An 18,445-nucleotide genomic window follows, 5' to 3' on the forward strand; every position below is an offset into this window, starting at 1 on the left:
CTTCCAGAAAATATCTCAAAAAGCAAAGTTACTGCTATGATGTGTTCAAATGTGCCTTAGCAACCATATTTCATAAAAGCACAACAATTATTCTCAGCAAAAACAAGACCCCAGAACAACTCCAACACTTAGCAGATCATACCTTATTTTATTAAACATATAAATACACATTTCAACAGGGGAAATAAACACAGTACAGGAGAGAAATATCCATATAAAAAGCCAGATTAGAGAGATGTAAATGAGGGTCCATGAGAAGTTCTTGAATTACTCAAGTGCACTGCAAATTGCTTGGTGTTTGACTTGTTTTCGGATTTCCATCAGGCATTCTGCACATCTTGTATGGGTGAACATGACGTTCAAACATTTCATAACACCCAGTTTGTACAGATATCACGGGGGACCAAATGATCTACTGTTGACCGAGATTCATGAGAGCCTTATAAAATATGTTGATGAATTCCAAAGCTGTGGCAGGAGAATGGAGACCGGGTCACATCACCACAGGAACCATAATCCCCCAACACTACTGTGTCTGGGTGTGTTAGTTACCACAACAATACTGAGGAGGAGGAGCCAGTAATCCACACAGCAGGAAACACTCATTATGGGACCACCCTCCACTCCCACCTTGTTAAAAACACAGAACTGGAAAATCACCAACCAAAACTCATGCAGTTGACAACAAATGTTCCCCTTAATAGAACACATGAGTTAATGAATGAGGTGGTGCTATGAACACCAAGAGGAACCACCGTTGAGGTTCTAATGTCCATCTGAAAAGATCCATGGATTTAGAACCAGAACAGACCACATGGCAGCACAGTGGAGCAGTGTCCCTTCTTTCTGGTGACATTGACAAGGGTCCACATTGGCCAGGTGGCATCTGTCCAACGCTACATGACTGTCCATATTGTACATTATAAAATCATCCTCACAAAGGTCACAGCTTGACAAATGTGATTTGACATGTATTCAACCAGAGGGATCGTGTGAATATGATTGTCTGAGTGAAGACGTGGCAGGCAGGCATAATATTAAAGCATCATTTAGTGAGGGCATGAATGAATGTGACATTATTTCAGATAAAGTACCCTCTGTATACAACTGCAACCTGTTCAGACTTCTCTATTCCCTCTTTATTGTGATAATTATGAGAATGATGGTGAAAATGGCTACCTTTCCATCTGTCACCATTGATAGATTTGCAAATGTTCTGACATGGGCTGTTGTATGAAGAGCTCACCTATAAGTAAGACTCTGGGTTATGAAGCATTGTTCGTTGGTACACTGAATCTCATATGTAACATTGCCTGAACAATCATTTAGTAAATATTTGCAACCCGTACTAAATTCATAATTCTATAGTTGACAAGACACTCAATTCATCATCAGTCAAAGAATTACACACGTTTTGAGCACTAGAAGAGATTCTGCTAATCTGACCCATTGACACCGACTGTTTCTCCAGGGAATACATTCGGCCTCTCCCATTTAACCAGAGGTAGGACCAGTTGATCTTCTGCTAGAGGTTGTGTAGTAAATCACTGAGTGGGCCTCCACTCCCAATAGAAACCTGAAGAGGTAGCCTACTGATGGCTCACACCCATCTATGTTAGTCAAAACATTTGCAAACCAGATTAAGTTCAGTGTTGACAGATAACTGAGATCTCAATCTCGTCCCCAGCCAGGTTACGGAGTTCAAAGTTTTTGCACTTTGTTTCTGCTGAGCCTTTATTTACAATGGAGTTCAGAAGATGTTTCCATAATTGTCACTGAAAACCAGTTTACATTATCAGTCAAAAGAAAGTTGACTAGGCAAGTCAGTTAAGAACAAATTCTTATTTACAGTGACGGCATACTGTGGCCAAACCCCAACGATGCTGGGCCAATTGTGCGCCACCCTATGGGACTCCCAATCACGGCCGGTTGTGATACAGCCTGGAATCAAACCAGGGTCTGTAGTGACGCCTCTAGCACTGAGATGCAGTGCCTTAGACATCCATAGGTAGAAAATGTTCCCAAATACAATGATAAAAATGCATCAGCCTTTAAACTGGCTTCAGGCTTCCATCAAATGATTGCATACTTTGCTGTGTCTCAACACAAACTGAATTACAGTATTAACATTTCTTTACACGTCTCCTTAAAACACTTCTGATGTGAAGGTCAGCTTTCAGACACTTTAAAACCAAAGCTTCGAGTCCACACATACTGAAGAGCCCACTTCTCAGACACAACAGCATGCAGTGGAGCCACTGAGTCAGGTTTCACTAAGCTACATAGTACTTACAAAATAGACATTTTAAAAAGGGATACATGGCTACATGAAACTTGACAAAATGGCTACAGTGTTTCTCCATGATCTGTACTATACAGATATCCATACCACAAACAATATTGAAAACATTTTTTCTGGGCCATAAGATCAGCCGAGAACACAAAACCATCATCATTTGTGTTGCAGTCCCATTTTGATTTTGTCTGCTGGTTATTGTGAAATCTGGTCACATCACTGGAGCGTTATTGAACCCCAAGGGAGAGAAGAGTTTTGAAAAACAGCCAATGATCAAGCACTTTAGCAGATCACATGGCTCCTATCCTAAGTAAGTGCTCTGCTGGGTCCAGGGCTCGACTTGCATTGACAAAGAAAACTGCCTTTCCCAGAGTCCTTGGGGGGGGTTAGAGACTCCACCCCCTTCGTTATATTCCACTTCCTCATATTGTTATTAGTGGTTCTCTCCCGGTTCTTCCCAGGCTTTGATGAGTTATGATGAAGAGAGAGAGCAGAGACAGACATCCTCCAAAGAAGGAGGACGTCATCATTTTAGAAAAATAGAAAGAAAGGAAGGAAAACAACAGTAGCGTGTCTTTACCCCTTGGCCAACAAGACCCTTTAATCCTGACACCCAACCCCCCTAGTAGATTCATTAGGCTGCACATAGCTCCGCCCAGCACAGCCCCACACTATCCTCCCCGGCCCCCTCCCTCCCACACCTGGGTAGAGTCTCATCTCTGGCCATGCAGGACCGATATAACAGGGGTCTGCTGGGCGCTGCCGGGCTGGGACACAGGGGGCCACATGGGGGTCTGGTGCATGTGGTGGTGGTGCTGGTGCTGGTACTGGTGGTGGTGCATGTGGTGGCCTGTGGGCGAGGAGGGGGGCAGCCAGACGGGCTGGTGGTTGGGGGGTGATGAGGCCCAGAAGGATCCGAAGCCAGCTGTGGAGGAGGGGGGGGAGCAGGCCATGGACACCTGGGTGGGACCTCCGCCTCCGGAGCTCCCCGAGCAGTCTGACGCCCTCAGCTTGGAGAACATGGTGATGGTATCGGGGAAGTTAGGCGGCGTGGCTGGGGTGTTCCTTGGAGTGCACATCTGGAAAACAGAATGAAAATGAGTGACTTACATTGAGTTGAATGCAAACACTTCATTTTAACATTCTGTCCCAATGATTTGGTCCCCATGGGGTGCTTCCATTGCTGCTGCCTGCTGTGAACAATATGTACCAATAGAAGGCATGATTGGTGAGTTCATAAAACAAATAGCCTAGACTAGTTAGTTACTGTTGTGGGAGGCAGTTCACTTGTAGACTCGGGCATTGTGTGCAGTACAACTGCTGAACATTGTGACGACAAGGTTTCTAAACCCTGCAGCCACCTACATCCATTCACTGTGGTAAACATGGCAGCTTAACATGCTGTGCAGTTGCACAAAATGTCAGATGTCCCCACTGAGGCCACGAATGACTTTATAATTTGTAAGACTGAGTGTGGTGCCTCAGGATAGAAACACCCCCACCACCAACAGGGATCAGGTAGCAGGCTAGCAGCCATTACAGGACGGAGGACTTCTTAGCATTGCAGCAGGAGGTCAGGGCTGTTTTATTTCTAACACACAGCCACGGCCCCTCTGACATGAGGGTCACGCAAGCACCCGAAATGTGGATCTAATAGTATGAAAGAGGTGTCTAAAGTTGAAAAGGTAAATTGATTAGGTCACCAAACCAGATTAGAGCCTGGGGCAGGCATGGTCATAGCAAGTTAAGACTAGACATTTTGAAAGTGGAGGGAGCAGAGTGTAGTGCAGCATACAGTATAGTATTGAGTATCGTGAGGAATTGAGGCACAGTCTTAGTGTTGATGTGAGGTGACAGGTCTGTCAGAGTGAGCAGCAGCTGCTCCAGTTAGGAGATGGACACGCATGGTTTCAGTCTGTCTGGGTCTGATGGTTGACCACACTGAAACTGCCCCTCCTGCAGGACCCAAGATGGTGATCCATACAGGGGGTTTCCTGTTTTTCTTGGGAGAGACGTGACTGAGTTCATCTTTAAGCTGTGAATTATTTAACTTGTTTGTTATGGAAATTAATAGTAAAGGAGAGATATTCAAATATGGGTTATCTAGTCAAGTGATCAAATTTAGCTATAAAGCAATGAAGTCGACCCAGAAGCAATACAGCTGCTTAGACTGTCCAGATCCAGCTGTAAGTCTACTATAAAGCTTGGTCCTAGTGAAGCAGTGAGTAGGTAGACAGAACAATAACAATGACAACCGTATGCTGGGCAGTGTTTAGCTACAGTGCTGTGCTGGGAGGGTGGGGCTGGGGCCTTGTCTAGCATGTTTGGCTGAGAGGAAGGGCAGGTCTGGACTGGACCCCATCTGCAGCACAAAACACATACACACATTCACAAGGAGGTTTGAACACCACGTACTTTCAAATGTTGCGATATCATCCTTGATGTTTACAATAGTGGTACAGCTAGTAATAGTATTAGTGGTAGGGATAATAGTAATAGTGGTAGTGATAATAGTAGTAGTGATAATAGTAGTAGTAGTAGTAGTAGTAGTAGTAGTAGTAGTGATAATAATAGTAGTAGTAGGGATAATAATAGTAGTGGTAGGGATAGTAGTAGTGATAATAGTAGTAGTAGTGGTGATAATAGTAGTAGTAGTGGGGATAATAGTAGTAGTGGTAGGGATGATAATAGTAGTAGTGGTAGGGATGATAATAGTAGTAGGGATGATAATAGTAGTAGTGGTAGGGATGATAATAGTAGTAGTAGTGGGGATAATAGTAGTAGTAGTAGTAGTAGTAGTAGTGGGGATAATAGTAGTAGTAGTGGGGATAATAGTAGTAGTAGTGGGGATAATAATAGTAGTAGTAGTAGTAGTAGTAGTAGTAGTAGTAGTAGGGATAATAGTAGTAGTGGTAGGGATGATAATAGTAGTAGTAGTAGTAGTAGGGATAATAGTAGTAGGGATAATAGTAGTAGTAATAATAGTAGTAGTGGTAGTGATAGTGATAATAGTAGTAGTGGTAGGGATAATAGTAGTAGGGATAATAGTAGTAGTAATAATAGTAGTAGTGATAATAGTAGTAGTGGTAGTGATAATAGTAATAGTGGTTGTAGGGATAAAAGTAGTGATAGTGAAATTAGTAGTAGTGGTGGTGATAATAGTAGTGGTACTGATAATAGTGGTGGTGGTAATAGTAGTGATAATAGTGGTGATGTTAATAGTAGTAGTAGTAGGGATAATAGTAGTGGTAGTGATAGTAGTAGTAGTAGTAGTAGTAGTAGTAGTAGTAGGAGGGATAATAGTAGTGATGGTAATAGTGGTAGTGATAATAGTTGTAGTAGGAATAATAGCAGTGATGGTAATAGTAGTGGTAGTAGTGATAATAGTAGTAGTAGGGATAATAGTAGTGGTAGGGATGATAATAGTAGTAGTGGTAGGGATAATAGTAGTAGGCATAATAGTAGTAGTGGTAGGGATAATTGTAGTAGTAGGGATAATAGTAGCAGTAATAATAGTAGTAGTGGTAGTGATAGTGATAATAGTAGTAGGGATAATAGTAGTAGTGGTAGTGATAATAGTAGTAGTGGTAGTGATAATAGTAGTGATAATAGTAATAGTGGTTGTAGGGATAAAAGTAGTGATAGTGAAATTAGTAGTAGTGGTGGTGATAATAGTAGTGGTACTGATAATAGTAGTTGTAGTAGGGATAATAGTAGTGATGGTAATAGTAGTGGTAGTAGTGATAATAGTAGTGGTAGTAGTAGTAGTGATAATAGTAGTGGTAGGGATAATAGTAGTGGTAGGGATGATAATAGTAGTAGTGGTAGGGATAATAGTAGTAGGGATAATAGTAGTAGTGGTAGGGATAATTGTAGTAGTAATAATAGTAGTAGTAATAATAGTAGTGGTAGGGATAATAGTAGTAGTAATAATAGTAGTAGTGGTAGTGATAGTGATAATAGTAGTAGTGGTAGGGATAATAGTAGTAGGGATAATAGTAGTAGGGATAATAGTAGTAGGGATAATAGTAGTAGTGGTAGTGATAATAGTAGTAGTGGTAGTGATAATAGTAGTGATAATAGTAATAGTGGTTGTAGGGATAGAAGTAGTGATAGTGAAATTAGTAGTAGTGGTGGTGATAATAGTAGTGGTACTGATAATAGTGGTGGTGGTAATAGTAGTGATAATAGTGGTGATGTTAATAGTAGTAGGGATAATAGTAGTGATAGTAGTAGTAGTAGTAGTAGTAGTAGTAGTAGTAGTGTTAATAGTAGTGATGGTAATAGTGGTAGTGATAATAGTTGTAGTAGGAATAATAGCAGTGATGGTAATAGTAGTGGTAGTAGTGATAATAGTAGTGGTAGTGATAATAGTAGTGGTAGTAGTAGTAGTGATAATAGTAGTAGTAGGGATAATAGTAGTGGTAGTGATAATAGTAGTAGTAGTAGGGATAATAGTAGTGATGGTAATAGTGGTAGTGATAATAGTAGTTGTAGAAGGGATAATAGTAGTGATAATAGTAGTGGTAGGGATAATAGTAGTGGTAGTAGGGATAATAGTAGTGGTAGTGATAATAGTAGTGATGGTAATAGTAGTGGTAGTGATAATAGTAGTAGTAGTAGTGGTAGTGATAATAGTAGTGGTAGTGATAATAGTAGTTGTAGTAGGGATAATAGTAGTGATTGTAGTAGTAGTAGGGATAATAGTAGCAGGAGTGATAATAGTAGTAGTAGGGATAATAGTAGTGATGGTAATAGTGGTAGTGATAATAGTAGTTGTAGTAGGGATAATAGTAGTGATGGTAATAGTAGTTGTAGTAGGGATAATAGTACTGGTAGTGATAATAGTAGTTGTAGTAGGGATAATAGTAGTGATGGCAATAGTAGTGGTAGTAGTGATAGTGATAATAGTAGTTGTAGTATGGATAATAGTAGTGGTAATAGTAGTAGTAGTAGGGATACTAGTAGTGATGGTAATAGTAGTGGTAGGGATAATAGTAGTGATGGTAATAGTAGTGGTAGTGATAATAGTAGTAGTAGTAGGGATAATAGTAGTGGTAGTGATAATAGTAGTGGTAGTGATAATAGTAGTAGTATTGATAATAGTAGTGGTAGTGATAATAGTAGTTGTAGTAGGGATAATAGTGGTGATTGTAGTAGTAGTAGTAGGGATAATAGTAGCAGGAGTGATAATAGTAGTAGTAGGGATAATAGTAGTGGTAGTGATAATAGTAGTGATGGTAATAGTAGTGGTAGTGATAATAGTAGTAGTAGTAGTAGTAGTAGTAGTAGTAGGGATAGTAGTAGTAGTAGGGATAGTAGTAGTAGTATTAGTAGGGATAATAGTAGTAGGGATAATAGTAGTAGTAGTAGTAGTATGGATAATAGTAGTGGTAGTGATAATAGTAGTAGTAGCAATAATAGTAGTGATTGTAGTAGTCGTGATAATAGTAGTGGTGGTAATAGTTGTGGTAGCAGTTTAATTAGTTTACAGGAAGGTCCTAGTAAAGGAGTAAATCATTATATTTGGCTAGGCTATGGGCTCAAACCAGAACTTCTCCTACAGTATTTATGGTCTTGTTTTGTCATCAGAAGGGGCAGGGTAGAGCTTGTACTGCCCCACAGCAACAAACAGTTACATCCCTCATGGGCTCACAAACAGGTGATATGACAAATGCCATGTGCTACCATGTGCTACCACAACCACTACTACAACTACCACCACCACCACCACCACCACTACTACGACGACTACCACCACAACTACATCTATTACGACTACCACCACAACTACTACTACGAGTACCACCACTAGTACTACCACCACAACCACCACCCCTACTACCACCACCACAGTGCACTACCCACTTTCCATGAATTACATTATGTACAGAGTAATGAAAAGAAACAATGTAATTAAATTGATATAGGATTGTCATCCTCTCTAGGACTTACTTATTATGACTTGTTTTCTCAGGTCAAGTACTAGGCCTAATTAAATAAATAAAAACCCAGCCCCATGTTTACAACAAGCAATGCAACCCTGGATGTCAATTGGTTGTGGAAATGTGACCCTTCGGTGTAGGTTTAAGGCTATAAGAGTCCTTTACATATACACATATTTGTTCTCCCTGTATAGTCAATAGTGTTTGATTGAGGGCAGTGTTGTGTACATTATTGTTGCTACACGGAGCTCTTTCTTCCCCACACCCACTGTTTCCCCTGTGGTTCCCCCAGGCCCCAAGGAGAGTGCAGGGCAACCTAGAGAGAGAGAGAGGGGGGGGGGGGGGGGGGGGGGGGGGGGGACTAACACCCACAATACATGGAGATGGCTTGCAGCTGCTGATGATTGCCTCTCCATATTCTCTCTATCCTTTAACAGCCCTTCCTCCTCCTCTGTAGCAGATAGCTCTCTTACATCACTCCTCCCAGCATGCACATGTCCGCCTCACACACAAACACACTTGTACACATGCACACACACACTCGCAAACACACAAACACCCTCCAGCGGTATGATGTAATGGCTGCACCGAAAATAATACACACACTTCCTCTCACTCAAGCTCAAACATGCTCCTCCCACCCAAGAGGAAGGGAAAGAAGAGAGAAAACCAAAACAGTGTTGTAGCAGCAGAGCAGCAACAGACAGATGATAAGGGGATGGCTGGGTTCAGTGTACACGTCAACACTGCATGCTCATAGCACAGCCTCCATGTGGTAAACATTACATTTCCAGCTCGCCGCTCCAGGGCTTTTACTGGTCAGTTGAAGCAGAAATGTTTTCATGCACGGACCACATGATCACTATAGCCGTTAGGGAATAGCATTGCGTAAATTGGCTTGAGCCAAGGACAGGGGCCAGCCTTGTGCCATTGCTATCATCGCGGTTAAATTAGCTATTGGGACCCAGCTACTTCGTTGTGACTGACATACGGAGTTGGCATAACAATGCATATTTTCATGCAATACATGTTGAAGGAAAAGGTTTCAAAATATTGTGTAAGGTTTAAGAATTCATGATATGAAACGTATGTTGCACTAAAAAGCATGGTGCCGGTCCATGTGGCAGTATATCTTAAGTAAGTTTACCCTAAAAGGCAGTGTTGAAAACCAATAAGCACCGTGGAGTAGTACAGCAGGATGTAGACTTTACTACTCAGGAGCGATAACTCCAGTGATGTCACTCTGCCAGACACAGCTGTACTACTATGCCCATGGCTGTCCTGTCCTGTTGGTGAATCTGTCCCTCTGTCTCTCTGACTGAAGAGGAGGAGCAGACTGGCCTGGTCACTGACGCTGCAGCCATTCCGTAAATTAGCTCCCTGAACACACTGACAGAATGTAAAACATGCCTTAAGCCCTTTTTTCTTTTTTAAGGGGAACAAAATGCACTTACCATCTGGTGGTGGTGACTAGGGATGTTGGCCTCCTGGAAAAAGGAGCTTAAGGCTGTCTGTGGAGGGAGAGAGAGAGACAGAATGAGGGGAAGAGAGGAAATTGTCTGTGAGAACATTGTGAGCACTTGAACTGCCATTTGGGGTAGGGTGGGCATTTGACCTTTGAGTGTTCAAGTACTCGCATTATTTTTTTCTGAATATTCGGGAAAAAAAATACTTTTAGAACACAAGGCCCACACTGGAAAAAATGTGTGCAGTTAGCTATGCCAACAGTGCGCAACAAAGCGTAATTTATCAGAACCAGTAAAGATAACAAATCCTAATTGCTAAATTGCCTCATATATACACTGAGTGCACAAAAACATTAAGAATACTTTTCTAATATTGAGTTGCAAATGACCCCCCCAACCCCCCACCCCCTTTGCCCTCAGAACAGCCTCAATTTGTCGGGGCATGGACTCTACAAGGTGCAGAAAGTGTTCCACAGGGAAGATGGCCCATGTCTCCAATGCTTCCCACAGTTGTGTCCAGTTGGCTGAATGTCCTTTGGGTGGTAGACCATTCTTGATACACAGAAAACTGTTGAACATGTAAAAACCCACCAGCGTTGCAGTTCTTGACCCAAACCGTCTCAATTGTCTCCGGGCTTTAAAAAACACGTATTTAACATGCCTCCTCCCCTTCATCTACACTGATTGAAGTGGATTTAACAGGTGATATCAATTAGGGATCATAGCATTCATCTGGTCAGAGCAGGTGTTCATAATGTTTTGTACACTCAGTGTATATTCAATCAATTAAAAAACAAGTGCTAATTAAGATACATTTACTGAACCTGTAATATCAACTGGTTGTATTATATATTGGAACTTCAACTTTTGAATCTTCAAAACGTAGTAACCTCCACAGTGTGGCACTTTCTTGTAGAAGCCTATAGCTGTGCAATGGCATAGCCTTGTTTTGTTAATTTAGCAGACAAGACTTTTATTTCCCGAGCCCTTATCAGTCAAGACACATCTATTTTATAGTAGCAGTTAAGAGCTTTGGGCCAGTAACCGAAAGGTTGCTGGTTTGAATCCCGAGACGACTTGGTGAGCAAAAAAAATCTGTTGATGTACCCATGAGCAAGACACTTAAGCCTAATTGCTCTGGATAAGAGCATCTGCTAAATGACTCAAATGTAACATAACAGAATCAAATAGAACTGAATAGTGTGAAGTGATGCACATCTGATCATTTAAAAGAGTTACAAACCAAAATATGTATTTTTCTTTTGGATATAGACTGTTGTCTAGTTTATTCTGCCTGTTCTTTGGAATTTTGTAAATGGAATAACAATTCCACTTTGAACACTGCAAGGGGATGAATTATGACCATGACATCTGTTTGGTGAGTAGGCCTAGGCTTAATGATGCTGGTGAAAATACGCTCGGTCTTTCTCAAACTAATGCTTTAGCATATTTCTGAATCTGAAATATGTTTGGGGGGGAGGGGGGGGGGGTATATTTAGCCAAGGCTAACCAATCCTAAAATGGCACTAGCAGTTCACAAAGTGGGGTCGTCACTAGTTACCACAGCCACTAGGTCAGGCTTTCGAGTGGGGCAGCAGTTTAATTAAGGCACTGCATCTCAGTGCTAGAGGCGTCACTACAGACCTTGGTTCGATTCCAGGCTGTATCACAACCGGCCGTGATTGGGAGTCCCATAGGGCAGCGCACAATTGGCACAACGTCGTCCGGGTAAGGCCGTCATTGTAAATAATAATTTGTTCTTAACTGACTTGCCTAGTTAAATAAAAAATAAACTATGCCTGTTTCTACAGCGTCTCTTCTTAAAATCAGATTTTAAACCTAACCTTATGCCTAACCTTAAGACCAAAAAGCTAATTTGTTGTTTTCATGAATTGTTCAGTACAGTCAATTTTGACTTTGTGGTAACTAGTGACAACCGCATATTACTAGCATATTAACTAGCATATTAAAGCGGAAAATGACGCGATTATTACAAAATTGCAGCGCATTGTTGGAACACATATTTCCCTACTTCAGTCAACCAGTCCATTTTGAATTTGTGATAAAACTGATGTCATTTGGCAAGGAATGTAGCTTGTGTATCCCATCAGTTAGATCTGTTTTTATAGACATGTATTTCTGTAGGCCTAACGGGAGCTTGTTTGTGCACTCATCACGCGTGTCTAGAGGGAGCGGGTCAGAACACAACTGAGTGAGTGAGACAAAGAGGGTAAAGGGAATTTAGGGAGCAGAACTTTGTAATGCTTGGCTTGGTTACTTTTTTGTTGTGTTACGCAAATGCATATGCACAAATCTAACATTAGAGTCAAAAAAAAAATTGTTCTACAGTATAAAACAATTATAATCTCTGGTTAAATATTGAGTTTTGACGTCCGTTCCAGTACTCATGCCCATCTTTAGTTTGCGGACCACAAAACAGTAGTAACACATTTCACCTTCCAATCCGCTCACTGTGGAGAGTCTGACCCCACCCCCCTCTGCTAACATCGGCCTATGGGTCAGTTGGTACAAGTAGATCACATGACTCTGGGGTTAAAACTATTATCCTCCACTGTCTAAAACAGGGTTTGTAAACCACGCGGAGAGAGGCAGTGGCAGACAGGCTAATGGCTCAGTGAGAATGTACACACTACACAGGCTTGTTTAAAATGATAATTAGCACGGAAAAGAACATCGCTAGTAGTCTAGTAATGTTCCTTTACCTAAAACTAGTGTTTACAACTCAGTGACATGTAAACAGTTTAGGCTATATAAACTACCGTGAATAGGGTATGTGCTTTATTCTCAGGGACAATTCATAGGCCACAACAAAACCTAGTTTGTGACAGCCTTCCTCTGACGGGCTATGAGGAAACACAATGTAAACAAGTAGTCCTACTTTCAGTTGCTGCCCTTAAACACAAACAAGGAAGTCCATAGGCTACTTCTATTGTTTCACTCTGTTGTGAACACAAAGGCCAGCCTAGTAAGGACACCATGGTCCGGAAACAAAAATACACTGATACCAAAACATATCCTTAGTAGTTTATCAGATTTTATTGCAAGATACCGGTTTTATGATTCACGTAGTCTGACTGGCCCATGATTCATGTTCTTTTTAAGAGGTGGAAAATTGACAAATGCTGTGTCATTCCTTCGTATACAAATCGCCTCATATGAATGTGTCTTAGTAACTGGATTAAAATAATTGCATGCAGCCTACTACTAAAATGACTCTTTGGGAACACTTCAATGAATGGGTGGTTTCCCCTCATGGCTGAAGTCGACCCCTCCCCCACAAACCATGCTCTGTGGTTGTTTGACAACAGCAGCAGTAGTGCAGGAATGTCTGCTGCTCAACGTGACACACATATCAACATGAATGTGCTGCACTGCCATTGTCTACCAGGCTGCTGGGATCACACTGTTCTTTGTCTATTTATGTTAAGAGTGTTTCTGTGTACATCCAAGACCATCAACAACAGTTCCGTTTCACACACAAATAATGTAGGTTACAAACACAGTGCAACACCATATCTAAAAGCGTCGGCATAAAGGTTTCAGTACTACTCATGGGCTTTAAGTGAGAGCATCCATTACCTGACGGAGCAGAGAACCTAGCAATGGAGCAGAGAGGAGTCATGACAGTGTTGCTTATGTAACATGACTGACAGAACACTGCAATGAAGCCTAGCACTAGGCCTATATAAAAGCAGAAGAATTGAACAGGTGTCTAAATGAGGGCACAGCAAACAATAACAAAAACATATTTAAAAAACAGCCTGAAATAGGATAAATATAGGTGAACACAAAAATAATACTTAGGGTGATACGGAAGAGTGCAGAAGAAAGAAGTACATTAATAATGGTGTAGTAGCAGGGATAATGAGGCTGAGTGGGGGCTGTGCTCTGAGGGAGTGAGAGACACAGCCTGCTCTGTAGCCAGGAGCCATGAGTAGACACGACGACACAGCCTGCTCTGTAGCCAGGAGCCATGAGTAGACATGACGACACAGCCTGCTCTGCAGCCAGGAGCCATGAGCAGACACGACGACAAAGCCTGCTCTGTAGCCAGGAGTAGACACGACGACACAGCCTGCTCTGCAGCCAGGAGCCATGAGTAGACATGACGACACAGCCTGCTCTGTAGCCAGGAGCAGCCCGTGAGAGGGACATTATACTGACATCATAGAAAGATGACTAGCCACAAAGACAATCAATTAACCAATAAAGGCTAACATTTTGAGATTGTATTATACATAAATATTTTATATAGAGAGACTCTACATATACACATACAATATATACAATATGTATACACAATATATACACAGAGAGCACTAAACATTAGGAACATCTTCCTAATATTGAGTTGCACACCCTTTTCCCTCAGAATAGCCTCAATTCATTGGGGCATGGACTCTACAAGGTGTCGAAAGCATTCCACAGGGATGCTGGTCCATGTTGACTCCAATGCTTCCTACAGTTGTGTCCAGTTAGCTGGATGTCCTTTGGATGGTGGACCATTCTTGATACACACGGAAAACTGTTGAGGATGAAAAACCCAGCAGCATTGCAGTTTGTGACACACTCAAACCGGTGCGCCTGGCACCTACTACCATACCCCATTCAAAGGCACTTAAATATTTTGTCTGGCCCATTCACCCTCTGAATGGCACACTTGCACAATGTCTCAATTGTCTCAAGGCTTAAAAATCCTTCTTTAACCTGTATCCTCCACTTAATCTACACTGATTGAAGTGGATTTAACAAGTAACATTAATAAGGGATCATAGCTTTTACCTGGTCAGTCTGTCATGGAACGAGCAGGTGTTCCTAATGTTTTGACCCTCCACTCCTTAGCCAACAGCATCTGGGAGAGCTCAGCCCAGCCATCGGCAACTAGCCCTTTGACCTTGAGCCGGACAGGTTGCACAGAGGAGGCTAAGTTGTCTCTGCAATGCATCTGCTCCAATCAAGCTACAGGCTGACTCTGCTCTCAGAAGCTTGGGAGGAGCTGAGCAGACTCCTCAGCCCCTTCAAACCACCTGGCCCTGACACTTCTGCCTGCGCGTAAGCACTAACAAAAGCTTGGCCATTAGACAGAGCGGAGGTGTGTTTGGGAAACCATCTGAAAGCAGAGGCCTGAAGCCTCAGATCTTCTCAGCATCTCTCTGTTGTCCATACGTAGGGCCCTGTTGAATATTTCAAACCAGTGGCCCTGCATACTTTTCATTATACATTACTCTAGGGTGTGCTTCAACATGAACTGGATTTTTCTTTCATATCATGTAGTGAATTATGTATTCACTAAAAAGGTAAGTTACTATTACGCTCATTCAAATTACAATTCCACCTTGCTGCTCTGGCTGAAACTATGATTGAAAAGGGTCACGCTGTGTGTCAGCTTAGAAGAAACGCCTGTTCATACGGTGTGCATCTCTGAGCCAGGACTATGAGTACTGGATATGAACAACTGGAAGATTAAGGCACCGTAATCTGCCTAAAGATAGATATCCCCTATGAATACTCCTGGACAAGAGTACGGTCAATCCAGGAGGTCCGCTGTGTCACCTTTCCCTAACCTTGTTCAACAAGCAATCATAAACACAATGTCTTTAAATGTGTGTTGTGAGTGTGTTTATTGGTGCACTTACTCTTACGCTGCCAAATATGGAAAGTAATAACTAGTACCAGCTTGTTCCAAAATTGGAAGTGTGTATTGACTGGCCATAAGTCATACCAGTTGGGAATGAGGTATGAATTGCTGTGTGTGCTAGCTATGTAACATACATGCTATTACACTAAATAGCCTACACATTTTCAGAGCAGTGGCAATATTCAAAAAACAAAGGCAACGTTTGAGACACCTTTTACTTACTACAACAATGGGGTCTGGACAGGAAGAGCCTCTGCGTGTTTGGTGGTGTCAGGTCAAGAATGTAAACAAAGTTAACCTTATGGATTCAAAAACCTCAACCAGGTATTTTCTTCGCTCTCTGGATGGCCAGTTAGTTAGTTATCAAAAGCCGGTTGCACTATTACTGTATCTATCTAAATTAGACATTCGAGATGGATTATGTTCATATGGCATTGAAAGAAATCAGATCACACTACTATCAACTGCAACCATGGCTAGTTAGATAATGCAAATGTATATTGAATATGAATATTGAAAATGAAAAACCTAACTTAAAATAACCAACGTAACAAATATAGATATCAAAACAATAACGTTAGCAGCATCAATTTCCCATCTAGTTAACTGGTGTGAACAGCCAATTCGATTGGCAAACACCGCATTTCCTAATGTTAGCCCAGGTCTTGCGGATTATCCATCGTAAAAGCATGGTTGAATGACTGGGTTTACTTACATGGTTGTAAAAAAAAAAAATCGCCATTCTCTAATTTCGGAGAACTTCTCCTTCTTTGCCTTTGTTAGCTAGCTAAAGTGGCTAGTTAGACGCATCGCTATGAAACCAACATATAAACACACACATCGCATACCTCGAATTGCCAGTGAGCCGCTTGAAGAAGCTGCTTCGCTTGATCAGCAGCACAACCAGCAGTCAAAACAAACTGGTTGATCATCACTTGATGCCTAAGTTCGTCCATATTCACCGACATAACCGCTCTTCACCCCACCTCAGTTATTTTATCGTTGAAACCTAGGAAAACAAAGCCTCGTTTTTTTCTTCAAAATTTCGAATTCAATCGCTCAAACCTGACCCTCCTTACCACGCTCTACCCTCGCCTTCCAGTAACAACAAATATGTCCATGTCATCACCAACAACAAAGCCAAGCACAACAGCTGATTGGATAAACAAGTCAGCAAGATTGTACGGGCTGGTACACCATTGGCTATCACGCGAGCCAGCATGCCGTTGGAGTAAGGTAATTGCAGGGTACATATATTCATGGATTGGATACCAGAGGATGAGTAAATCACACCTATTGGCTTATTTCTATAAGAAGGTATATGAGGGTCGTTCAATAATTGGTCAATTTAGAGATAACGTATTGAAAAGGTCCAGGATTGGTATTTCTATTGTAAATATTTAGAGCAACGTTATGATGGCTGTCTTTGTGCCACACCAAACAGTCAGAGACATATTGTACTGGTTACAATATAGGCACGTTTCAAATGCTGTACATTTGATCATAATAACAGTAGTCGATAATATAACAGTTTATGGACGCTGAGCAAAGCCTACTGTTCATACTTTTTTTCCCCAAACAGAAAATACATCGATAATAATAAATGTGCTGTGCTTTCGGCGAGTCTCTGAATAGCTGATACTATGTTATGAGACAGCATATACAGAAGAAAAGTGTATTCATTTCTGTCTGCATTGGTGCCCAAACACGTTCCGTGTGTTATTCTCTGTGATTATCTCTGAGTACTATCCACTAGGCAGTGGGACGTCAAGCTCCCTCCATGCAAGACTGAATAATTCAGCTGAGGTGTAGGTATACAGTATATTAAAGGTGAAAGCGTGACAGAGAAGACTATCTATTATGTATTGTAGGTGGGTGTTACCTGGATAATGTGAATTTGATGGTGTCTATTAATAATGGATTGGAGACTACACACACAACTCTTCAAACAGTCAATTATGACAATATGTTAATTTATAGGGGTCCCCAAAAGGTTCCCAGAGGATCTCAAATCCCACCTTTCCTCTATTCTTTCTGACTTTTTTTCTGCATAGCAAATAGCAAATTACAAATTTGGCCCATTTATTTTGAAACTGAAGAGTAAATTCACTTTACTAATTATTGGAGATGTTTTCACTCCAAATAATAGCATTTGGAATAAGGCTTTGGAAACATGTTCTTTCCGATGGAAAGATAGCTCTGGGAATAGTGACCTCATGTTCCAGAATGGTCTAATGAACTATTCAAGGAAATAATTTATGAGATTTTTGTTGGTCAGTTATGAGCATCTGTTGGGTGTTTATCGTGATGACTTTCAACAAATGACTTATTCTGTTCATTCTGCAACACACTGAGAGGGGGTTATTTTAATAGGCAATTTGCTTCAGCAAATAAATCATTACACTAGAAAATCATGGGACTATTTTTGTTAAAACTTGAAACAAACATACAGAAGATAAGGACATAAGGACAATGCTGCCATTTTGACATTACACAACCAGAAAGTGAAAGGCACACTGTTATTTAATTTTCAATGAAACAATGTCATACACTGTGACCATCAAGCGTTCAAGGTTACCCATGTTTTATCTTTTTTTGGGATAAAAACCCAACACATTTCCTCTCAAAATGGCCAGCATATAACATTGATCCACACAAAATAGCTCAATACTTGACGCTTTGCTTTAAATGGTCAGACCAAATGATCTAAAGCTCATGTGAGAGGTCAGTCAGTTCAAAATACTGAAAAGTAGGTTACTGCTGAATGGCCACCTTATCTGTTCTCATGCTGCGTTATTTTGTCCCCTTAAAGCTTATCTGGACAAATGCCCTTGCTTTAATGGGTGATATATATTCTGTATAACTGTATTACTCACACTGCAGGGAGACATAACCAAAATTGTTATTGTCTCATGCAGATCACCATCTGCTTTCAGATACCAGGACTGTAGGCTCTCCCAAAACACAGAGTAAAGGGGGTGGAGCCCTACTTTCATTGGTCAATGATTAACATGATCTTGACAGAGTGGACTTTGTTTTCAGAGATACTCAGGGATACTTGCTTGTTTTCTTGCCCACG

General features: G+C 41.3%; 1 protein-coding gene across 2 annotated transcripts; it reads right to left on the reverse strand.

The window, feature by feature from the left end:
* Nucleotides 1-124: 124 nt before the first annotated feature.
* On the reverse strand, nucleotides 125-16,504 carry LOC109898682 (UBA-like domain-containing protein 2). Of its 2 annotated transcripts, none has more exons than XM_020493760.2 (3): nucleotides 16,215-16,504; nucleotides 9,696-9,752; nucleotides 125-3,375 (listed from the first exon to the last, which is right to left on the reverse strand). In XM_020493760.2, exons 1-3 carry the CDS (start codon nucleotides 16,332-16,334, stop codon nucleotides 3,010-3,012), a joined length of 543 nt encoding a protein of 180 aa, XP_020349349.1. In that variant the 5' UTR covers nucleotides 16,335-16,504; the 3' UTR covers nucleotides 125-3,009. The 2 variants fall into 2 exon arrangements, with proteins under 2 accessions (XP_020349349.1, XP_031683654.1); XM_031827794.1 differs by lacking the exon at nucleotides 16,215-16,504 and adding an exon at nucleotides 10,299-10,397.
* Between the last annotated feature and the right edge of the window lie 1,941 nt (nucleotides 16,505-18,445).

The sequence above is a fragment of the Oncorhynchus kisutch genome, linkage group LG6 (genome assembly GCF_002021735.2).
Source record: "Oncorhynchus kisutch isolate 150728-3 linkage group LG6, Okis_V2, whole genome shotgun sequence".
NCBI classification, from domain to species: Eukaryota; Metazoa; Chordata; class Actinopteri; order Salmoniformes; family Salmonidae; genus Oncorhynchus; species Oncorhynchus kisutch.